Source organism: Papaver somniferum, chromosome 3, assembly GCF_003573695.1.
Source record: "Papaver somniferum cultivar HN1 chromosome 3, ASM357369v1, whole genome shotgun sequence".
NCBI classification, from domain to species: Eukaryota; Viridiplantae; Streptophyta; class Magnoliopsida; order Ranunculales; family Papaveraceae; genus Papaver; species Papaver somniferum.
The window spans coordinates 11,943,830-11,966,285 of NC_039360.1; the positions used below are offsets into that span (position 1 = coordinate 11,943,830).

General features: G+C 35.7%; 1 protein-coding gene and 1 pseudogene across 3 annotated transcripts; one reads left to right on the forward strand and one right to left on the reverse strand.

Annotated features, from left to right (window-relative positions):
* Positions 1 to 239: 239 nt before the first annotated feature.
* On the forward strand, positions 240 to 1,904 carry LOC113359016 (annotated as a pseudogene).
* On the reverse strand, positions 1,843 to 5,004 carry LOC113360928 (F-box protein CPR1-like). 3 transcript variants are annotated; one of them, XM_026604351.1, is made up of 3 exons: positions 3,745 to 5,004; positions 2,893 to 3,103; positions 1,843 to 2,600 (listed from the first exon to the last, which is right to left on the reverse strand). In XM_026604351.1, exon 1 carries the CDS (start codon positions 4,831 to 4,833, stop codon positions 3,913 to 3,915), a length of 921 nt encoding a protein of 306 aa, XP_026460136.1. In that variant the 5' UTR covers positions 4,834 to 5,004; the 3' UTR covers positions 1,843 to 2,600; positions 2,893 to 3,103; positions 3,745 to 3,912. The 3 variants fall into 3 exon arrangements, with proteins under 3 accessions (XP_026460136.1, XP_026460135.1, XP_026460137.1); XM_026604350.1 differs by having other exon boundaries at positions 1,843 to 2,610; XM_026604352.1 differs by lacking the exon at positions 2,893 to 3,103 and having other exon boundaries at positions 1,843 to 2,610.
* Between the last annotated feature and the right edge of the window lie 17,452 nt (positions 5,005 to 22,456).

A 22,456-nucleotide genomic window follows, 5' to 3' on the forward strand; every position in this document is an offset into this window, starting at 1 on the left:
GGGTTGTTTTACATTATAATTCCATGTGCAGTTATTAGCTTGGATCTCTTGATCAACTCAGGAAAAAGAAAAATCTTAGATAGTCGGATCTATTCTAAACGTACCGAGAGTCTTCACCCATTAACAATAAAAAAAAAATACAGTACATATTTTCTGGAACTCCAAAGAGATGGTACTTTGGAGTGAGTATTTAAACTTTAACATAATCTGGTTTTACTACTACCTGTGGTGGTGCAGTGATGGTGGCGGTTTGTAGAAGAATTATTATCAATCAACGTGCATAGTGTAGGCATTAGTGACCCAGCTACGACTTGTATTAATAAAAGAGTCTAAGCTGATAATATCAAATGCAAAATGGCAGACATTTTCTTTTCCTCAGTTTCAGGGATGTTGAGAAATAGAGGGAGAGAGAAGAGGAGAAAGATGTCTCATCTAATCTTTTTTCTTGTTGTGCATCTTTAAGTTGCATTGAGTTGTGTAATACAGCAGCACCAGGGGTTAAAGCCAGATTAGATTATTGTGGTTTATTTGGTCTTTCCCTCATGGATTGTCAAACAAGCTGGTCCTCTGTTGGAGTGTATGTAATGTACCCATCTGTCTCTCCCTCTAACTGTGCAGTGTTTGTAATGTTGAAATTATGTGTTATGGCTTTCATTGAAGAATCCTGTCAAGTGATTGTTGTGTTTGACTTTTGTTGTTGTTGGAGATTCTAGAGTTTTAATCTTGGTAGGAATGCATTTTTAGATTTTCGATAGAGAAATGTTGCACTTAAGCATTGTAATGATCTTGATAGGAATCCATCTTTCTTTTCCTTGGCATGTACAGTGATATATACTTCCGGAAACACACAGGCGCAAGAATGGCTGCAAATCAATGCAGTTTCCCGTGTCAGCTTGGGGAATTTTCTGTTTTTTGCGTCACTTGTCCTCATCATGATTGGTGTTAAGGACCAGAACGACAAAAGGCATGTGATTCACCATCGCGGATGGTCTGTGAAGGTTGTGGTGTGGGCTTTGCTCTTGGTCCTCATGTTTTTCGTTCCTGATGACATTGTCTCTTATTACGGTCAGTGTGATTCATTTGTTTTTCTTTCTAGGTTCGTCGTAAGCCATGAGTTAACCTTCTGACCTGCCTTCATGAGTGTGTGAAATCCTATAACTAGTTCATCATTGCACTATGCAGGCATGTAAATGTTTTCTTCTGAAACTCGTATGCTAAATTTGCAGAAACACTGTCAATATTCGGGTCGGGGTTGTTTCTACTGGTTCCAGTTATTATACTACTGGATGCCACAAATACATGGAATGATGTCTGGTTTCAGAGAGGTGAACGCAAATGGTACGTGAAACATTTCCGTTCCCCTGTGACAAGTATATTTCTCTTTAGTCTTTGGCACTTCGCTTTACATAATTGATGAGTTACTGCAGATTACTTCCTATATTTGGGTGCTACATAACTGCAATTACAATATCAGGTCTCAACAACAGTTCAAAAGGAGTAAACACACGCGACGTAATTCTTGGTATGCTTACAACAGTTCTGTCTGTCTTGTACTCTGCTATCCGGGATGGATCCTCAGGTACCTTGATGGCTTCATCTACAGACCCTTTCATAGTAATATGATAAGAATCAGCTACCTATCAGGAAGACTTAAACCGCCTCTAGGATGGTTACATTGTGTTCGCTGGTGATAAACAGTCACCAAATACGGAATTCTTACATGCCCTCTAAAAATTGCACCATTTTCCTTGTGTTGTTTCTAGGGTTGTAATCATGTCTTTTGATCTTTGAGCGGAGAAATGACAGTGAAGCTGATGCTGTGCCAGTTAGTTATTCCTACACATTTTTCCACCTGATTTTGGCGTTCGCTAGCATGCAGTCAAACATTCTTATAACAGGTTGGGTTGGACAGGACCAGCATCGTCTAAATCAGAGCTGATTAATGTTGGTTGGGCATAACTTGGGTCCCTTGTAGCTCCTCTGTACTATCCAGATCGTGTATTCTATTCATGGTTCACAGTATCAGCTGACACCCAATAATATTGATGTGGATCGTATATTTATAAAAACAATGCAGGCGTGTAATTCTTTTAAAACAGTGAGGCAAAACATAGAACAGATGCAGCAAAGTGTAAATGGGAACATTTCTTTTATCCTTGAGAAAAGTGAACAACATGGACCAATACATGATGATTGATAAGTAAATTTCGTTTTGTTCTTAAAAAATCTCTGAATTCCTATGCTACCGATTAGAATACCTGACAAGGCACTGTTTGAGGCCAGCAGTTCATTCCAGATTTGTATTACTGCTGGCAAGTGGTGGCATCTCGAATCCACATAGCTCCCTGACCTCAGTCAGTAATCAAATTACGGTTCCTCGGGGTCGTCGATCTACTACCATTTCAAAGATGCTGCTCGATCTAGTAGGGATGCTATTTGTTTATAGTCGTCTGTTTCTCATTCTACCTCAATCTTCTTGCAATGGATTCCGCATCGAATTCTTCTGCAGTATCTACTTCATCCTGTTCAGAGTGCACTTTTTGTAACCTCTCTGACAGTCTATCCTCACTGAACGGTCATCAAAATTTCCCGATGGCAGTCTGGATGGACCTTGATGTGACAGAAAGAGTAAGAATGTACAGTCACAAGTCACAACATAAATTTAGACAAGTAGGAAGTGGGACAAATCAGAATGTGGAACTAATAAGCAGTGAAATTGACTTCTACACATTTATAAAATCAATGAATGCCAAGGCTAGAACGCAACGTAGACTGCTACCAGTAGGTAGAGAGATATTTTGGTTCAACCTTGTGTACAAATGGAGATTTTAAATCCTCCAACAAATAATAATAGCATAAGAAGGCACAGAGATTTAAGTTCATGTTGCCTACCATGCTTATGTCAAACTCTGATGGAACAAGTAAACTGAACGGATCCTCTCTTGGGAAGGTATCAACAATTTGCTTTCTGCATTGATTCAGCCAACCTTCACCATCAAATTGATCGTGAAGATTCAAAACATCATTTAGGAATCTCATGGCTGGAGTAGGCCCGCCCTCCAGAATAGGAAGCTTCAAGAGAATAGGAAGTACACTACAATTTCTAAGAAAACAATTTAGCAATCAGTCTCCCACCCTCAGATAGCATTTCAATATCCATCTGTAAAGATTTCCATCAAACCTTTTAACCACTAGATCACAACAGGAATTTTACTAAGAAGCAGCCACAAGCTAGGCGAGCAGCCACACTAAAATTTCAGGTACTAGACCCACATATTACACGACAGACTCTTCCCAGAGCCACACTGACCACAAACTTTAAGGTAACAAAGTTCACAGAGTGAGAAAGTCATTATTTTTATCAAATTGTGGATTCCTTTAAGGTAACAAAGTTCACAGAGTGAGAAAGTCATGATATGAAATGACTGCAGACATGGAGAAAACAACATTGCATCGATAAACATGAGTCTGAGTTTTAACACTTTTAAAGAATTTTGAAAGATTGCATGAATTAAGAATGAATTGCAATACAATCTTCATAGGAAGATATATTACTCTAGATTGGGATTCAAGGTTCAGGGCTCCAACGCAAGATTTTCATCCCAATATATTAAGGTTCAAGGATTTAAAAGTATGAGAAGCAAAATGCAAGACAGTAACTTTATAATCTCAAACTTGACACTTCAATCCACTAAAACACTGCATTAATATATGTCAATACCAAGAACTAAATAACATATTCACCTGTTTCTCTTCTCAAGCTGCCTCTTCAAGTCTCCATTGATTCTTTAGATGTCGTCTTCCCAAACATGAGTACCGGAGTTGAGAGAAACTAAGCTTTCAATATAATTCCCGGTGTCTAAGAATGGAACATTGTCAATTTCTTCTTCTCTAGCACTTCCATATTTCGGGTCATACGATACTAGCATACCGCAACTCAAGAACAGAATCTCGCCATTCTTGAAAGACCCCATGAGCCTCAAAAAATAACTGATTCACTATAATACTCTCATGGGAAATGACATAATACCTAGCCCAAGATTCTCCAACCCCATAATCCAGCATCTTCCAGACCTCAACATGAAGCTTAAAGCCATTAGCATATGAGCTGACAAGGATACAAAGGCACCCTTCCAACTCTCCCAGAATCATATGCGGATGCTTATAAGAGTCCATCGGCAGTTGCACTTCTTTGAAACTCTCGTCACCCATATCCAAAGAGAGTAAGATAATGTTACCTTGGGCTTTTGCTAACCAATGAAGGTATTCATCAACAAGCACCCCAGAGTTTTGCATATAAGGAAACTTGTAAGGTACAATTTGCCCGTTTCTCCATGAATTTGATGTTAACGTATAGACTTGGACCAGAGAACTATCCTTGGTTCCATAAGCTTCTATACCCGTTGCCAACTTATAATCATCAGTCTTGCAATCATACCCAAGAGCACATAAACAAACTTCACATCTATCAAATCCATTTGGTGATTTTGGTATTTCCTTATATTCTGTTGTAGCTGGGTTCCAAAGACAAAGAAAATCTCTACCACCTTCATAATCATACAACCAGATGCAAACCAGACCATTACAAGTACCCAGCAGTCGAACATCATAATCTAAATGTTTGAATGGGTAATCAATTTCAATAGTATCATCATTAATTTCACAAAATGGTGAAGCTAATGAATCATAACCTATGGAGTAAAGTAAAACGATTGCTGCTAGACCTAGAAGAACCTTCAAGCATGAGAATAGGGTTGTTTTTATGGATATTAATATGGGCATTAACAAATTTAGAGGAAGAGAGCATACCAATCCTTGCAGACAGACTTGCATACAAGTAATGATTCCACTGGTAACCTTAAAAGGATTGCATGGTACATCTCTTCTGGAATGCTTGACATTGCTGCTCTTTCTTCTCTCAATTCAGCTTCTAATTTATTTTTACAAAAGAAAAAAGTTAGGGTTTATGTTTGTTTTTTCAGTCAAGGAAAACCAAGAAAATGATATTGCTCCGAAGCTGGTTTTGCACAGACGCGGACACTATAAAATTATCAAAATATTAGGACGCGGAAACATATATATATATATATATATATATATATATATATATATATTTTATTTATATATATAATCATGCATTTTTACAACAAAGTCAAATATTTTTGACCCTAAAAATTAGAAAATTATGTTACATGTGTATAAATTTCAAAAGAAAAGAAGATATCATTTGTTTATCTACGCCGAATGTCAAACAATCAGTCACTATTAAACACATGACACAATCAAAATACATTTTTAGAGCAACACATGCCCAACTAAGGGTATACATGATGTCATTTCCAATTACAAAACCCTAATAAAGACCTAAATTATTGATCAAAATGTTTGTCTTTCTTCATTTGGTTAATAATAGTAAAAATAAAGGAAGAAGTTTAAATGAAAATGAAAAAAAAATACGTCGGACACGCGCCATCGGTGCGTCCAAACCAGACGCGCGCAGGAAGCGCAAATTGGTGCGTCAAACACGTATCGTGCCAGCGTCTCACACGCGTCCCGTGTCCGACACGAATCAGACACGGACACGGCTCAAGAAATGGAGCGTCCGTGCAACCCAGCTCCGAAGATTGAAGATTTCCAGCCTTGGACCAAGCACTACGGGTTAACCTTGGCTAACGGAAAAAACAACCGTTATGAGCCTTGGTTGTGTTTGGTTGGATTTCATCTTAAACAAGAGGGAGGCATTCTAGTTTTCACTCTAATATTTGCTAGTCTTGCAAAATTTTATATATCGACTGAAAATGAGAACATAGGGAAACGTATAACTCCACCATGAATTTTTTTCAAAATTAATTATCAAAAATCTACGAATTTTCAACCGTCAAAATTAAGATTAACAGATGGTAGAGTTTGGTATTTTAAAATGTGCTCATTTTTTATGGCTGTGTAAAACTTTATAAGAGAAGCATATCCCCAAAATATTAACTTCAAATACGTTACATTTTGGTTTTATCGAAAAAAATTGTGTTCAAAAGTGTGAGAGGGTGTGAGGGGATCCTCCCTCCGTCCCACTATTAAGTGACCTAGTTGAAGTTTACACAATTTTTAAGGCAAGCAAGGGAAAAGAGATTTTTAAGCATTTTTTACAATTATACCCTTATGGATGATAATTAATGAAATTTTGAAATAATTTATCTCTCAAACTACACCACGGATGTTCGCAAACTTTATACCATTGAAAAACATTTTAAAACACCTACATAATGAATATAAACATGCCTATCAAAGTAAATAGATCACTTAATAGTGAGACAAAGGGAATAATACCTAATGTAGAACTGATTAAGAAGAATGCAATAAGGATATTGCAAGAATGAGAATAAGATGAAACGATTAAAGAACAAATTAAGTGAAGTAAAAGATTGCAGATAAAACGAGAAGTTGAGAACGAGATACTAGTTTAGTTTCAATAATCAATAATATGTATTGTGAATAAAAAATAGGCTTATCGTTTAGGGTTAGACATTTTTTATTTTTTTTCTACCAGTAAAAGAAAGATAGATTCTTTTTTACCTGTGAGGTATTTTTTTTGTTCAAGCTATTTTTTTCTTTTACTCATGAAGTATTTTTTTTAACTCAAGATATATTTTATTATTTTCATGAAGAACTCTCTATTTATTTATTTTTAGTATAGGCCATACTTAAGGGAATAAATTAATACACAGGTAGAAAGACATGAAAAGATTCTACCCATAAAGTATTTTTTTTACTCAAGATATTTTTCATGAAATTTTTATTTTTTACTCAAAGATATATTTTATTTTTACCCGTGAAGAACTCCCTCAACATATCTTTTTTTTTTCTTATACCCGTAAAAAAATTATTTTACTTAAAGTATTATTCTGGTGGGTTGGCAAGATTTTTTTTACTTGAAGTATTTTTTTTCTAAAAATCTTTAAAAAAGTTTTCTTTTTATCTCCTCGTATAGGTAATAACATTGTGTTTAAACCAGGCTATTTCTCCAATGAAGATTATACACGAAAATGGTGAATCGCCATCTTCACACCCTGATGTTCAGTGGGTGAATGAGCTTCTAATGAAGATATAAATATTTACAATGATGAAATGTTGATTTACCACATGAAATTAGGTTCCCACAACAAACAATTACACGAACCTCGATCTACTAATGAAAAACAGGAGATCCCATGTGCCGTACTGGAAAATTACGCCTGACAGGCTTGGGCGCGAAGACCATAACACCCCCGGTGCGTCATAATGATGCTATTTACCAGGTCTTATAGCTAGGCAAATGCACGTCCATTTGCCCTTGCAAGCATACTCGTGTAGCATGATGCAACTAACTTAGCTTCCACACCGTTCCAACTTACCCTTGTTCCGCGAAGGGTTTATTAAGAAAACAAAAACTTTCATAAAATGACAAAAACGGACTTTTGAGGCCCTAAACGATGGAATTTGGCTAAATTCTGGTGACCATGTGGATCTATAGATCGACATGTCTTGATCTTTGGGTCGTTTCCCATCAAAATGGACTTCTCTTGAGCTAAATTACGACACTCGGGTTTTTAGCCTATGTCGAACACCTTGATAGGAAGTATGAGCATCCAGTGAATGGAATGCAACTTGCCTCATCAAGTTTGTCCACAATCATCCCTTGCGTCGGGATACCGAGCCAGATGATATGAGAGGCCAGGATGTCGCAATCATCTCACAATTAAATGATATGAGCGACAAAGTGCTGGACTGGCAATGCTACAACTCATTGTGGCTGCCTGCGTACCCTTCCCTACTCTAAAGGGATTAAGCACAGACCGTAGTTCATCCTCGAAGGGACCGGCAACTTAATCCAAACTCGTTTGCAAGGCCGTGGCCTAGCAATAATTATAATGCCCTCGTCCGTAGAGGCCGTTTCGTCAAAATGCACAATGATTATGCATTATCGGGTCCGCGGTGTGGCATTATGATGCCTAAGCATCAAATTCCCTCTTGGAAAGGCTACACAACTATAAATGAGCTTTATGCATCATTTATACTCTTCCGGTTAAGCTATGGAGCTTACTTGGTACATAGCCCGCATATGCACCTTCAACCAACTACCCCTCCCAATATATGTTAACTTGCATTTCCTACAAGTATGGAAAGGGGACCAAATTGACATGCCTACTTCACTGTGCATTCGCAATGATTGCGTTCCTTCACAATGATTGTGTTCATTCGCAATGATTGCGTTTCTTCACAATGATTGCTTTCCTCCATAATGATTGTGTTAGTTTGTAATGATTGCCGTTACTTCGAAATGATTGTGTTTATTCGCAATGATTGCGTGTGATGATTGCGTAACACTCGTTCGGACATCCCTCTCTGGCCTGATGCCCAATAATTGTCCGATATTGGCTCTAGGCCAATAGCCTCCATAATACGCAGTGATTACGCTGCGATCTCGAGGCCACCTAACCAACTGGCATAGTGCATTATGATGATGTAACACTGGACTTTTGCTAATATTCCTACGCAATGTTCCTTCCTTGGCACCAAATATGGCCCAGGGCCAAATGCATCTCACTATGCAAAGGAAGCTTTGGATGAAGCTTCATCACAAGCAAATAGCGCATCTTCTAGCATGCACCATGCTAAAAACACGGGGTGTTATATCCTAATATATACCTAAATTAAAATAAAAGCAAAAAAAAATTGTTTCCAAATATTTAACAAAGAGTGCAAATTTGTGCACCCTCTAATATCATGGGTGCGCATTCCAGCCATGATTATTGGTTAAGGACATCAACGGAAACCACCAATTTTGTTTATCTGATTTCTAGTTTTAATATTTTATGATTTTAAAATAGAAAAACTTTAAATCTTCCCAGATTTTCTAGAACTCCATGAACGCCTTTTGTTTCTCTGTCTTCTACCGACAACTCTCTCAGTTTTATTAACCCTTTACAGCTATGGATATTTCTTTTTCATCCTGAATCTTTGTATTATCTAACTTCTTCATCCTTAATCTTTGTATTATCTCTTGTAATTGTGTTATCTCTGGTGAATCATCATCAATCCAAATTACATATTATTTCCCAGATGTTATTAAAAGTTGCTTTAGCACTTTGATATGAATCACTATTCCATACCTTTCAAATCTTACGTGAATCACTTATTTAAGATGTTCTGATATCATTGATCTTAAACTCATTGCATATGGTAATAGAATTACTACCAACGACATCATCATCTTCTCGAAGGAATTTTTCATATTATTGACGATTTGGTTGTATAAATTCATTTAACAAGAATAAAAAATCTAATATGAATAGATATAATTAAATGTGATGGATAAAACTTCCTAAATAATGATTCTGAGATCTCATCTGAATTGATATAAATAAATGTGATGGATAGATTCTGAGATTTCACCTATACTGATCAAAGAGTTAGATTTTGTTAGATTTTTTTTTTTTTTTGGTTTCTGAATGATTTCGGCATATGTTAAACACAGTTGAAGTGCAACATAAAGCTGGTTTAGTTTATCTTTTGATCAAAAGACCATGTGATTCATCTTACTTTTAGTTTCTTCCAAATGTTAGTTTTCCAACAATCCAAGATTGTGAAAACAAATACTGATTTTACATCCACTGGATTGATCATGTTGATTCAAAAATCTAGATTCATTGAGATTAATTAGGACAAATAACAAGATTCCATATGATAAAAGTACCTAAAATCACCAAATGTATAAAATCGGGAAGCAAACTTCACAAAATTTTTTTATCAATTTATCAGTTTGGTTTAAGGTTGATGAAAAGAAGAGAGAAAAGGAAAGAAAATGAAAGAAAAAAGTTTTTAATGGACTACCCAGATTTTAATTATATTCGTCTTATTTTAAACTAACTTAAGAATAAAAATTAAATAATAAAATAATAAAACTAGAGACCGGGTCAATAAAGTTAGGCCAATTATAGATGCCGGGACATGCATCCGAGGGGTGCACAAATTTGGAATAACCCATAAAATATGTTAATTTGGCCAAACATAAAATAGATTTGGTTACACTGCCACCTAAGCAATGATATGAACCGCTTGACATAGAATATCTAAAGGTTATTATGGTTTGGGAAAAACATTTTTCAAAGAATTTGTTGCAGGATCTTAATCGTATTCGGGATCCTGCAACAAAGTACTTTGACAAAACTATTTGACAAAATTTCTAAGCCGTTAAATGTAATTGATCGAGTGGTTGACAAATTTAAATGAGGTTGTCATTTAATTATCAGTATTCCCTATTTGATATTATCTGAGATATGAGAAAAAAACTCGGTATTGGGAAATAATCTTATTTGTTAAATAACTTTCTCTCTCAAAATGAGTTGGGAAATAATTGTGTTTAATCTTATTCTTCTCACCCATTTTTTCTTCTCCCACTTTCACGTTAATGAGTTTTTGTCTTTTGTCCAGGTCAAGAACATTATTACCACCAACACTTCTTCATCAAAATTAACCCATACACTCAATTTTGGAAAAGCTTCGTTATACAAGTATTTTCACGAAGTTGGAAGATATGGATTCGAGTTCCATTTGTGATTTCTCCTACTACAGTAATGATCGCTAAAAATGTTTCTCGGGATGGTATTAACAATTTCTTCTCCTAAATTCCTAAGTATAAAAAATCTTAAAAACAATATTCTTTTTGTCTCCTCATATAGGTAATAACATTGAGTTTAAACCGGGTTATTTCTTTAATGAAGATTATACACGAAAATGGTGAATCACCATCTTCACACCCTGACGTTCAGTGGAGAATGAGCTTTTAACGAAAATATAAATATTTACAATGATGAATTTATATAAGTGTTGATTTACCACATGAAATTAGATTCCCACGGCAAACAATTACACGAACCTCGATCTACTAATGAAAAATAGGAGATGCCAATATCTACCTAAATTAAAATAAAAGCAAAAATATTTAACAAAGAGTCCAATTTTGTGCACCCCTCTAAAACCGGGGTGCACATTCCGCCCATCATTCCGCCCATGATTATTGAATATTTTTTTGATGGAAAGGAAACTTGTATTAATTAAATAATATAGTACAACATATTTATCCTGGCTAAATTGGGGCCTATGCCACTTAATTGGGGCCTAAAACTACATGACAAAATAGGGTCATTATGAAGTAATTTATAGAAACCCCTTATCCACTATTTATGTTAATGCCTACTATGCCCTTATTAAATTAGTGATGATTAATTAAGTTAGTATTAGTTAAATTAATTAGTGTTTGAGTTTGATTATAGTGTTAGGACTAGAGTAGAAATTCATTTCCTCTTTTAAGGTTTGGAGGGAAAGAAGAAGTAGAGGGAAAAAAGAAAAAACTAGGGTTTGTGATTTTCTTAGCAAAAATGAAACTTTATAGTGATGATGAAGACTCTAGTAGTGATGAAGAAGTGGGTGCATCAAATTATCATGATTTCAATCCTTGAATTGAATAATTTGTTAAAAGAAGAAGAGAATGTCAACCAAAGAATGCTTGAGGATATTATTCAAGCACAAGAACAATTTCGTCGGGAAGAAGATGATAATGTTCTTAATAAACATGTATGAGTTGTAACGATCTAGAAACATGTATGTGCATGTCCCAATCGCCCAAAAAGGAAATCTTTTTCAAAACTTTAACCCGGAATCGGTTTATTCGATAACACTACATAAACCGATTCTGGGTAAAATCCCCAAATTGGGTACAAAAATCTGTCTTTGTTCATCACCATATGAACCGATTGTAGTAAATTTTTGGTGCGATGGGTACGTGATCAGAATCGGTTTTTGTTGGTGATGTTCATAACCCGATTTCTTCACTTGAATAATCACGTAAGTCGACAATCAGTTTATTTTCGTGTATATGTAATCCGATTTTAAAGTTCTAGGAGAAATGTGAACAACAATCGGATTATATGACACAAGACGTGAACCGATTGTGGACTTTGAAATTTTTTAGACAAATCTTAAATCGGTCTTTATAGTTGTACATATAAACCGATTGTGAGGAATCGGTTTAATCGACTGTAACATATAAACCGATTTTGAATCATCAACTTGTTGATATTTGTTGTAGGTTGTTGTGGCGTTTGAAGAAGATCAATTGTATCTCTGCTGGGTCCTGATACCTCTTCCCACTATTCCACCGATTTGGAATGGCAAGATAGAAACGATGCAAAGCGATGGTTTATATACAAGGGAATAGAGATCAAATACGCCTTAGTTTTAGGCCTTCATTCAAGTGAAGATCGTTTGGAAATTGTTTGTGAGAGAGGTGGAAAGAAAGAAAGTCACTGGGCAAACGAAAGACTGTACGTTAAGAAGACGACAAGGGAATACATTACTAAATCAAAGAAGTATGGTTGCCTGTTTAAGATTATAGTTAATAGACCCAAGAGACCCGATGGTAGTAAGGTATACAAGTTCTCTAAAGTGATGAATGGTTGTCACAATCATGATGATCCGGAATCTCTTGTTGGACACGCGGCCGTTTGTGGGTTGAAACCACATCAATTGGAAACGGTGAGGTCGATGAAAGCGTGTAAACCAAGTGACATCCTTAGGAATATTAAGGAGGATGATAAGGATAACTTGTCCACTTTGAGGCAAATTTACACGACAAGAGCATCCTTTAGGAGGAGGTCATGGGATGGTAGAGCGTTTATGGAACAATCTCAATGGTTAGACGATCAACACAGATACACAATGAGGAAGAAAGTATTGGAAGGCAAAGTGACTCGTATTTTCTTGGCTCATCCGGAGATGATCAAGTTGGCGCAATGCTTCTATCAATTTTTTTAATAGATTGTACATACAAGACCAACAAGTACAATATGTCGTTGTTAAACAATAATTGCCATACTTCCGACAAGCAAACTTTCACGGTAGTATGGGGGTTTATGGATCGGGAGAATGATGTGAGTTTTACTTGGATGCTAGAGACCTTGAAGGAGATATACTCATATACCGTGGCGATCAAACTCCGAGGATCAAGTAACGGATAAGGACCAAGAACTAATGAATGCAATATTAGAAGTAATTGTAGGGGTAATATCCAAAAGCCAAAGCCACAAAAATGTACCGCTTGTGAAAAGGCCGAAGATGAGCGTCTTTAAAAACTAACTCCGGAACAAAGAGAGAAGGACAAGAAGAAAAGGCAATTGGAGTATGAAGCGAATGGGTTACTATGGAAGGTTTTTCAACATCATTGGGATTTAATGGTACACTCAATGTCCTTGGCCGAGTTCGAATCCTACTTGGAGAGTTTTATTGGGCTATGGAAGAAATATTAAGAGAAGTGTGTGGTTTATTGCTTGAAGGAATTGTTGGATCCGTACAAGGAAAAATTTGTGTATGCTTACACGTACCGACACATGCATTACAAGAATGAGGCGACAAGTATCGCGAAAGGATCTCATGGACGTTTGAAAAGCTTGCTCCGAGGAAGCCAAAACACCATGGTTACATTACAAGAAGCCATCCATGAATACACCAAGGCCGATATCATCAAGATAACCGCTCAAATGGAAGAGAGTAGAATGAAAATCATCACAAGCTACAAGGAACACCAACGGTTGATTAGAAATTTAAATTATAGGGTGTATCACTGGGAATCAGTTCTATGATGAAGGATTACAAATATTATGTGGATAAGGAGATGGGGAGAAGAAGAATTGAATGTTCATGTATGACGATGACGGCCTTCGGATTTCCATGTCGTCACATGATCGCGAACTACCAACAAGGAATTCCTTTTGAAATAATTAATCCGTTTTGGAAGCAACTTACTTTCAAACCACCCCCAACCGAAGAACCACTCGAATCCTTTGTGGACACGGGTATTGGAAGGGAAATCATCGAGAAATTCGCAAAAAAGGATGGCTTGGGAAGAAAATTTTTGATGTACGACTTAAAACTAGACGCGAACCCCGATATGGTACCGGTCGGAGAACCAACGGTGCTACCGCCGACGGGAAGACCACCTACCAACATGGATTGGAAAGAAGAAAGGAAAGAGTTTAAGGTTGCAATGAGTACCGGAAAAAACCCGTTATTGAGTCATAAAAGAATCGTTTGTCAACATGAGCGTGAAGACGCTAAATATGAAGAGGCGAAGGTTCCAAAGAAAAGGAGCCGACCGAAGAAGGGGGAAAGCGGGACAAGTAGCCCACAAGCCAATACAAATGTTTCAAATGTTCCTTCACAAATTGAGAATGAAGAGGCACCGGCTAAGATGAAAAGGGGTCGACCAAAGAAGGGAGAAAGTGGGACAAGTAACGCTCCTTCGAAACATGTGGATCCAATCGATCCTTATCAAGAGAATCAAGCGCCAAACAATCTATTCGTTCCTTCTCAAGAGAGTCAAGCGAGTACAACACGAGTATCAAGGTTACGTGCATGGAAGGGAGAAGAAATACAAAAGGGTTCTATGGTGACTCTAATGGACGCTCTTGGTGATGGAAGCACTCCTGGGGATGAACGAGGTAGACCTATCGAACTTGTTACACCATATTCGAGGAGTATTACTCGAAACTTCCTGAAATCATTAAGCCCTATGTGTTATCCACCGACGACGTGGATGCAGATGGGAATTGTGGTTATCACGTTGCATCAGAACAAATATGCCATATAAGTTTAGCGGACGATGAGAACCTAACCCAATGTCAATATTTTAGAAATATGATGGCCTTGCGCCTACAAGAAGACAAGGAATTTTACATATCGATGATGAAGGAAGGAAAAACAACAGAAGACAAAGAATTGATTTTTGAAAAAAATGGTTGTTAGATTACAAGGGCCAAAGGGGAATTGACCAATTACCCGATAATATTGGATGCAAATGCCTCTATGTGGTCATCTCTTGGCGGAAACGTGGAGTTGCATTGTTCATATATTTTGTAAGGGATCATGTTATACACACGCACCAAAATACACCATCTGGGATGAATCGCTTAAGGATCAGAGAATTTTTTTATTCAACCATAACAACATACATTATATCGGTCTTAGAGTACGTGATAATTGTCCATTACCACCGCTAGATGGGTTTCATGAGGTATCGGAGGTCACCAAGGAGTGGATAAAAAAATACGATCCTAACATGAGGCGATGGGAGGAATTGATCGGGCCGAATCAATTCGATGGTATTCATTTGTTGGAATGAGTATTTTCCTTATGTTAAAAACTTGATCTATCAGATGCTTATATTTTGTCGTTTTCTTATATTGTATTTTGCAAACTTGAACCAACCTTAATGAATGAAAGTGGTTTTCTTTTTTTGGATAAATTGGGCTCATTTATAGAAATTTTTAACAAAATCGGACTTCTTATTCATTTATAGAGTCCGATTTTGGAGTTAGTTTGTTGCAGCTTTTTCAGGATCAGTTTATATGGAGGATAATGTAATCCGATTATTGGAAGAAAAGCGTACAAAGATTTTTAACTAAACAATCGGATTACATATGGTATAAAATGATCCGAACAGGAATCCTGAATCTATTTATATGTGTATTAATGTAATCCGATTATAGTTGATGTTCATCACATCAACCTAGAATCGGTTTATGTAGGTTCACGTTAAAATCCGATTAAGATTACAATCGGATTACTGTGCTGAACATATAAACCGATTCTGTATGGATTTTCAGAAAGCTTGATGAGTGAATTTTTAAGATTTAGAGGTAAATCATTGTAGAGTGTCTCTTAGAAGGAATGGTTTAAAGGGATTTAACTCAATCACTTGATTGTCTGTTTTTGGGTTTTCTTTTTTTTACAAACAACAAAAGAAGATTTTAATTGTTGTTTGTGATTGATTAAGATTTAGTTTTGGTTTTGATGGAAATTGAAAAATAAATTGAGTTTTGATTAATGATTTTTGTATTTGTTAATTAAGTTATGATTTTGTATGTGTATTTGTGTTAGAATAATTTAGGTTTCTTTAAGGGTTAGTTTAGTATTTTTATAATATTTTAGACACCCCTTATCCTTCTCTATTGGGTGGGTGAAGAAATTCATAGACCCGAATCAAGTGGCATATGCCCCAATTTAGCCAGGATATTTATGAGCTCATTTTTGTCAAAAACATTGGAAATAACACTAGATTTTAAAATTCTTTGCTGAATATGGGATGACATGTGCCGAAGATGCTTTATTCGATCTTCTTTAGCGATGTAATCTGCTGCATAGTTATATTTCCTGTTTATATACTTTACCTGAGCCTGTGGAAGATTTTCCAGAATTGAGATTGTTTCCCGAATGATATTATCTGCGCTCCAATGAGAATCTTTGCATGTCTTGTTGACCGTCTCCGCCAGTATTTTGCAGTCTGTTTCTATCGAGACATTAAATAATATATTCTTACTTAGCCACGAGGATGCTTTTAATAATGCTTTTGATTTTGCATGAAAATCTGAGGAATCCCACTCTGATCCCGCTGCAATATGCATGAAAGATTCGTTGACCATTGAGTATAGTAAAAAGGCATTTCCTATTGTTGAATCTTCTTTTTTAAAAGCCCCATCAATAAAAATTATCCAATCCCAAAGTTATGTCGGACCGTTTTTCTTTGGGGATATTTCTTCCTTTGTTCTTCATTGTTTGTTGGATCTTTACTTGAGAATGCCGGTGCAAGAATTTCTTGATTTGCTCTATGAGGTGATTCTGATTTGGATTGATTATTTAAAAGACCATCAAACATCTGTACTTCCAAATAAACCAAGATATGTTGCGATTTTATCATACCATTGCAAGAAATCTTGATCCGTGATCCACTCTTTTATCCAATTAACTATGGAGTCCGAACAAATTCTCGTGTTCACTGCTTCTAGAGAAAGACCAAACCAAATAGATCTCGCGAAGTGGAAAAAGCGAAATAAGTGTTGTTCTGATTCTTGCTCCATGGAATCGCACATTGGGCACTCTGTGTTTATGTCTGTATTTTGTGCTCCGAGTCTTGAATTCGTTGGGAGGACATTTTGAGCTAATTTCCAGACGAATAGTTTGATTCTCGGAATTACCCGGATATTCCATTTTTTTTTTCCATGGAAAGAAATTTAAGCTATTGTCTTCTTAGTTTTGATTTATGATGAAGTTATATACATTTTTTGCCGAGAAGATTCCTGAGGGATGATGTTGCCATCTGATTTTGTCTTGTTCTTGTCTTTTTGGAGAAATGACGACTATAATCTTTGCTTTTATATTTGGGTCAAAGTAGGTATTGAGCTTATATTGATCCCAAGTATCTTCAGGAGTTATCAATTCATTTACCTTATACGGGACATGATCTTGAATATTAATGGGTTTTTGAATAATATTTGTATTAGGCACCCATTTGTCTTCCCAAATTTTCGTAGAAGCTCCATCTTTTACTTGCCAGACAAAATTACCTTTAATGAGATCCAACCCTTTTTTAATGCTAGTCAAAATCCAGGATAATTTAGAAGACCATGAAAATTCCAAAGGATGCGGTTTTGAGAAATATTTTGCTTTGAGAAGTTGAGCCCAAAGTTGATCTTGATCTAAAATGAGACGACTGGCTAGTTTAGTAAGGAGAGTTATATTAAACTGGTGTGGCTTCTTGATACATAGATCTCCTTGGGAATAGGCTTGCATATGCTGACCCAAGCCTTTATATAGGCTGCTCTGCTTTTGGGCTTATTTTTATTCCACCAAAAGTCTTTTTGGATTCTGTCTATTTGATCTAGCGTTTCTTTAGAAAGAGAAAGCACTTGCATCTGGTATGTTGGAAAGTCTTGAAGGATGGACTTTATTAGAATTGTTCTGCCAGTTTGAGAGAGTAACTTAGATTTCAAACCTTGAAGGGTGGCATAGTATTTGTTAAAGAAATGAACGCCTTGTTTCTCTCTCTTCTACCAACAACTCTCTCAGTTTAATTAACCTTCTATTAGAATGGATATTTATTCTTCATCCTGAATCTTTGTATTATCTTTCGTTATTGTGTTATCTCTGGTGAATCATCATCAACCCAAATTAAATATTATTTCCTAGATATTAGTAAAAGTTTCTTTAGCACTTTTATATGAATCACTATTCCATACTTTTCAAATCTTACGTGAATCACTTATTTAAGATGTTTTCATTGATATTATTGATCTTAAACTCATTCCATATGATAATAGAATTACTATCAACAACATTATCTTCTCGAAGGAACTGTTCATATTATTGACGATTTATTTGTATAAATTGAGAAGAATAAAAAATCTGATCTGAATAGATGTAATTAAATGTGATGGATAGAATTTCCTAAACAATGATTCTGAGAACTTATCTGAATTGATACAATTAAATGTGATGGATAGATTCTGAGATTTCATATATAATGATCAAAGAGTTAGATTTTGGTTGATTATTATTTATTTATTTTTTTGGTTGATTTCAACATATGTTAAACGAAGTAAAAATTCAATATAAAGCTGGCCTAATTTATCTTTTGATCAAAAGACCATGTAATTAGTCTTACTTTTAGTTTCTTCCAAATGTTAGTATTCCAACAATCCAAGACTGTAAAAACAAATATTGGTTTTACATCCATTGGATTGATCATGTTGATTCAAAAATCTAGATTCATTGAGATTAGTTAGGGAAAATAACAAGATTCTAAATGATAAAAGTACCTAAAATTACCGAATGTATAAAATCAGGAAGCAAACTTTACAAAAAAAAATTGATCAATTTATCTGTTTGGTTTGAGATTGATGAAGAGAAGAGAGAAAAAGAAAAAGAAAAAGAAAAAGGAAGTAGAGGTTTTTAATGGATTATCCAAGATTTTAATTCCTCTTATTTTAAACTAATTTAAAAATAAAAATTAAAGAATAAAATAATAAAACCAGAAACCGGGTCAATAAAGTTAGGCAAATCTGAAAAAGCGGGGGTCTAACAACCACACCCAATATTTCGCTTAACAATATGTACGGACTAACTCCAATATACTTTTAAGAGAATCATCTAGACAGTCAGACTCAATATTAACAAAAAGTATGTCAAGGAGTTATATCTCAATTTCTCGATTTAATACTTACTCAAGCAAATAGAAATCTGCGAGTCTAATTGAATACAAGAGAAAATAACTTGATCAGTACCAAAGACCAATGGTCAAGTATCAATCATTTCAATCAACAACCAAAGGTTGGATTTACCAATTGGTCGATTCAACGCACAACCTGTAATATTTTAATTATATAACAAAATATAATGCGGAAAAGAAATAACACATACACTAGAAGTTTTGTTAACGAGGAAACTGCAAATGCAGAAAAACCCCGGGACCTAGTCCAGATTGAACACACGTTGTATTAAGCTGCTACAGACACAAGCTTACTACAAACTAACTTCAGTCTGGACTGTAGTTGAACCCCAATCAATCTCACACTGATCCAAGGTACAGTTGCGCTCCTTACGTCTCTGATCCCAGCAGGATCTACGCACTTGATTCTCTTAGCTGATCTCACCCAAAACTAAGAGTTGCTGCGACCCAAAGTCGAAGACTTTAATAAACAAATCTGTATCACACATAAAAGTCTATAGGAATAGATAAATCTGTCTCCCACATAAATACCTACGAGTTTTGTTCCGTCTTTTGATAAATCAAGGAGAACATGAACCAATCGATAACCCGGACTTATATTCCCGAAGAAAATCCTAGAATTATCAATCACCTCACAATAATCTTAATCGTATGATGGCGAAACTACATATTGTAGAATCATAAACGATGAGACGAAGATGTTTGTAATTACTTTCCTATCTTGCCTATCGGAAAAATTAATCTCAAGCCAATCTTTCGATTGTACTCAATCACGATAGAAACAACAAGATCAGATCACACAACTACAGAGAAAATAGTTGGGTCTGGCTTCACAATCCCAATGAAGTCATCAAGTCGTTAACCTACAGGGTCTCGGTAGAAACCTAAGGTTGAAGAAGAATCGACTCTAGCTTATACAACTAGTATCACACAAGAGGTGTGGGGATTAGGTTTCCCAATTTTTAGAGTTCTCCTTTATATAGTCTTCAAATCAGGGTTTGCAATCAATACTACCTTGGTAACAAAGCATTCAATATTCATCGTTAGATGAAAACCTGATTAGATTGAAGCTAATATATTTCAACCGTTAGATCGAATCTTAGCTTGTTATACACACATGAAATTTAACTTCATTTAGGTTTGAGTAACCGTACCTAAACGTGTACAAGTCGTTGGTTCAACGGTAGTTAAGCATAGGTTAGCCATATGAGCACTTTCATATCAACCTTATTCTTCTTTACCACAACTAGTTCAAATGACTCAAATGAACTAGTTAGAGAGTTGTTCAATTGCTTAGATCTCATAGAATTATACAAGACACAATCGAAACAAAAACAATTTTGATTTACTCGAATTGATTAATGAACATTATAGCCACGGTTTGCAAAGATTGCATTCCTTAAAATATAAATGTCTTAGTTCATGAATTTAACTGTTTTTTAGAAAATAACCTACTTAAGTACGCATACTGGTACGCGGACTTAAGTACCCGGATTAAGTTTGTTTTCAGTTCACAAACTCCAGCAGAAATTCACGGGATGTGAACTTCCGACAGTACGCATACTGGTACGCGGACTTTAGTTCCGGTTATTCTGAGCAGCAAAGTACGCATGCTTTGGTTCAAGGATATTGGACTTACACACATATGAGTTGTCTCACAATGTTTATATCCAACCATGGTTATGTATTATAAACTCTCATTTCAATCATTGAAACATTCTTAGAGAACGTTATATAGTTGTTGTTTACAAACTATTTTTTGTCAAAGCGATTTTCAAGTGATTGAAACTAATATGACTTTCTTCACTAGTAAAGATGAACTTGGCCAAAGCAAAAGATTACCAACACATATTTCGAGAAATAGATAAGCGAGATAAACTCAGCTCGAAATAGTACATATGTATAATCATAGTCTATATAGCAGTACGACTTTTGTCTCAAGATAGGAGATAAATTAGACTTTTGAGTGATAGATAAGTTCAAGTCTCCATTTAACTTTTTGTCGATGAAGTTCCACCAGTTCCTTGAGTAGTTCTTCGTCTTTGCATGATGAACACCGTGGAGTTTAGAGATCAACTACACTTTCTATCCTATTCCGAGACTTAGCTATTAGTAGACTAGCAATCACGACTTATAATTTTGGCAACTAAACTTGACAAACAAGCTTGAGATAGAAACACTTGCGAGTTCGACCGAGCAGTGCTCTAACAATCTCCCCCTTTGTCAATTTTAGTGACAAAACTATCAATACATATGGAATACAAAATAAATAAACTTTGCAGCTTCTCTTCCATATGCATGATCTCCTTGGTTCTTCAACATTACTTAAAATCATCGTCACTTCCAAATACTCCAATGATTCCAAAGGTTATAAGTTCAGCATCATCGTTGTTGAAAATCCATAGCCATAACAATGAGAAAACAAAATCTCTCAATAATTGTTATACAGTGTCATAGTATTATTACACAACATCAAAGTTCAATTATATCACAACTTCGACAACAATACTATGGTGATATATATCACTCCCCCTTAGTCAATACTCCATCTCACATGGAAACCACTCCCCCTTACATAATGATCCGAAAACCATATGTATTTGTAGTGTGAACTAGACATTAATTCTTCCCCTTTTTGTCAATAAAGTTGGCAAAGGTACGAAAGCTAGTGGGATCCTCATGAAATTTCCATAGAGACACTTCATGACCAAAATAAAGTACATATCAACTTTTTAGATGCAATCATATAACCGAAGCTAGATGCATCCATCAAGGAGTTTATAATGATACAAGATAACCCCTATAATATTCCACATCCGCACTCCCCACAAAGATTTGGCAATTAAGCACAAGTTCAATTAAGAACTCTCCCCCATAAAATGTCATTCTCGAGAGAACAACAAGGGCGACCTTACTTTCATAAGAAAAGAAGGATTCCTTTGGACAACACAAATCACATAAGAATATGAATTTGTATCCAAAATACTCAACTGAATTAACCATAAGAGAACCCATGATTAATTTTAATCGGGAATGCTCAACATAAGAAAACTTACGGAGCCACACGGTACATACATAAGAAATATGGATCCGGGAAGATCAATACTGTGGAATAGACAAGGATTCATTCTATTTTCCATTACGGTTTGCACAATGACATACAATAGACATAATCCTTGTAAACAAAAGTTTTATCCTTTCTTCCATCAAATAATGACATAAAGGCTTTAACTTTTGTAAGTCAAAAGTTCATTCAATCTTTTATCAATACTTGCATATCGACATATAAAGGACTTAACTTTTGACCACGTATGGGAAAATCATAGTTCACGGACGCAAACACACATATCCCATAACAAATTG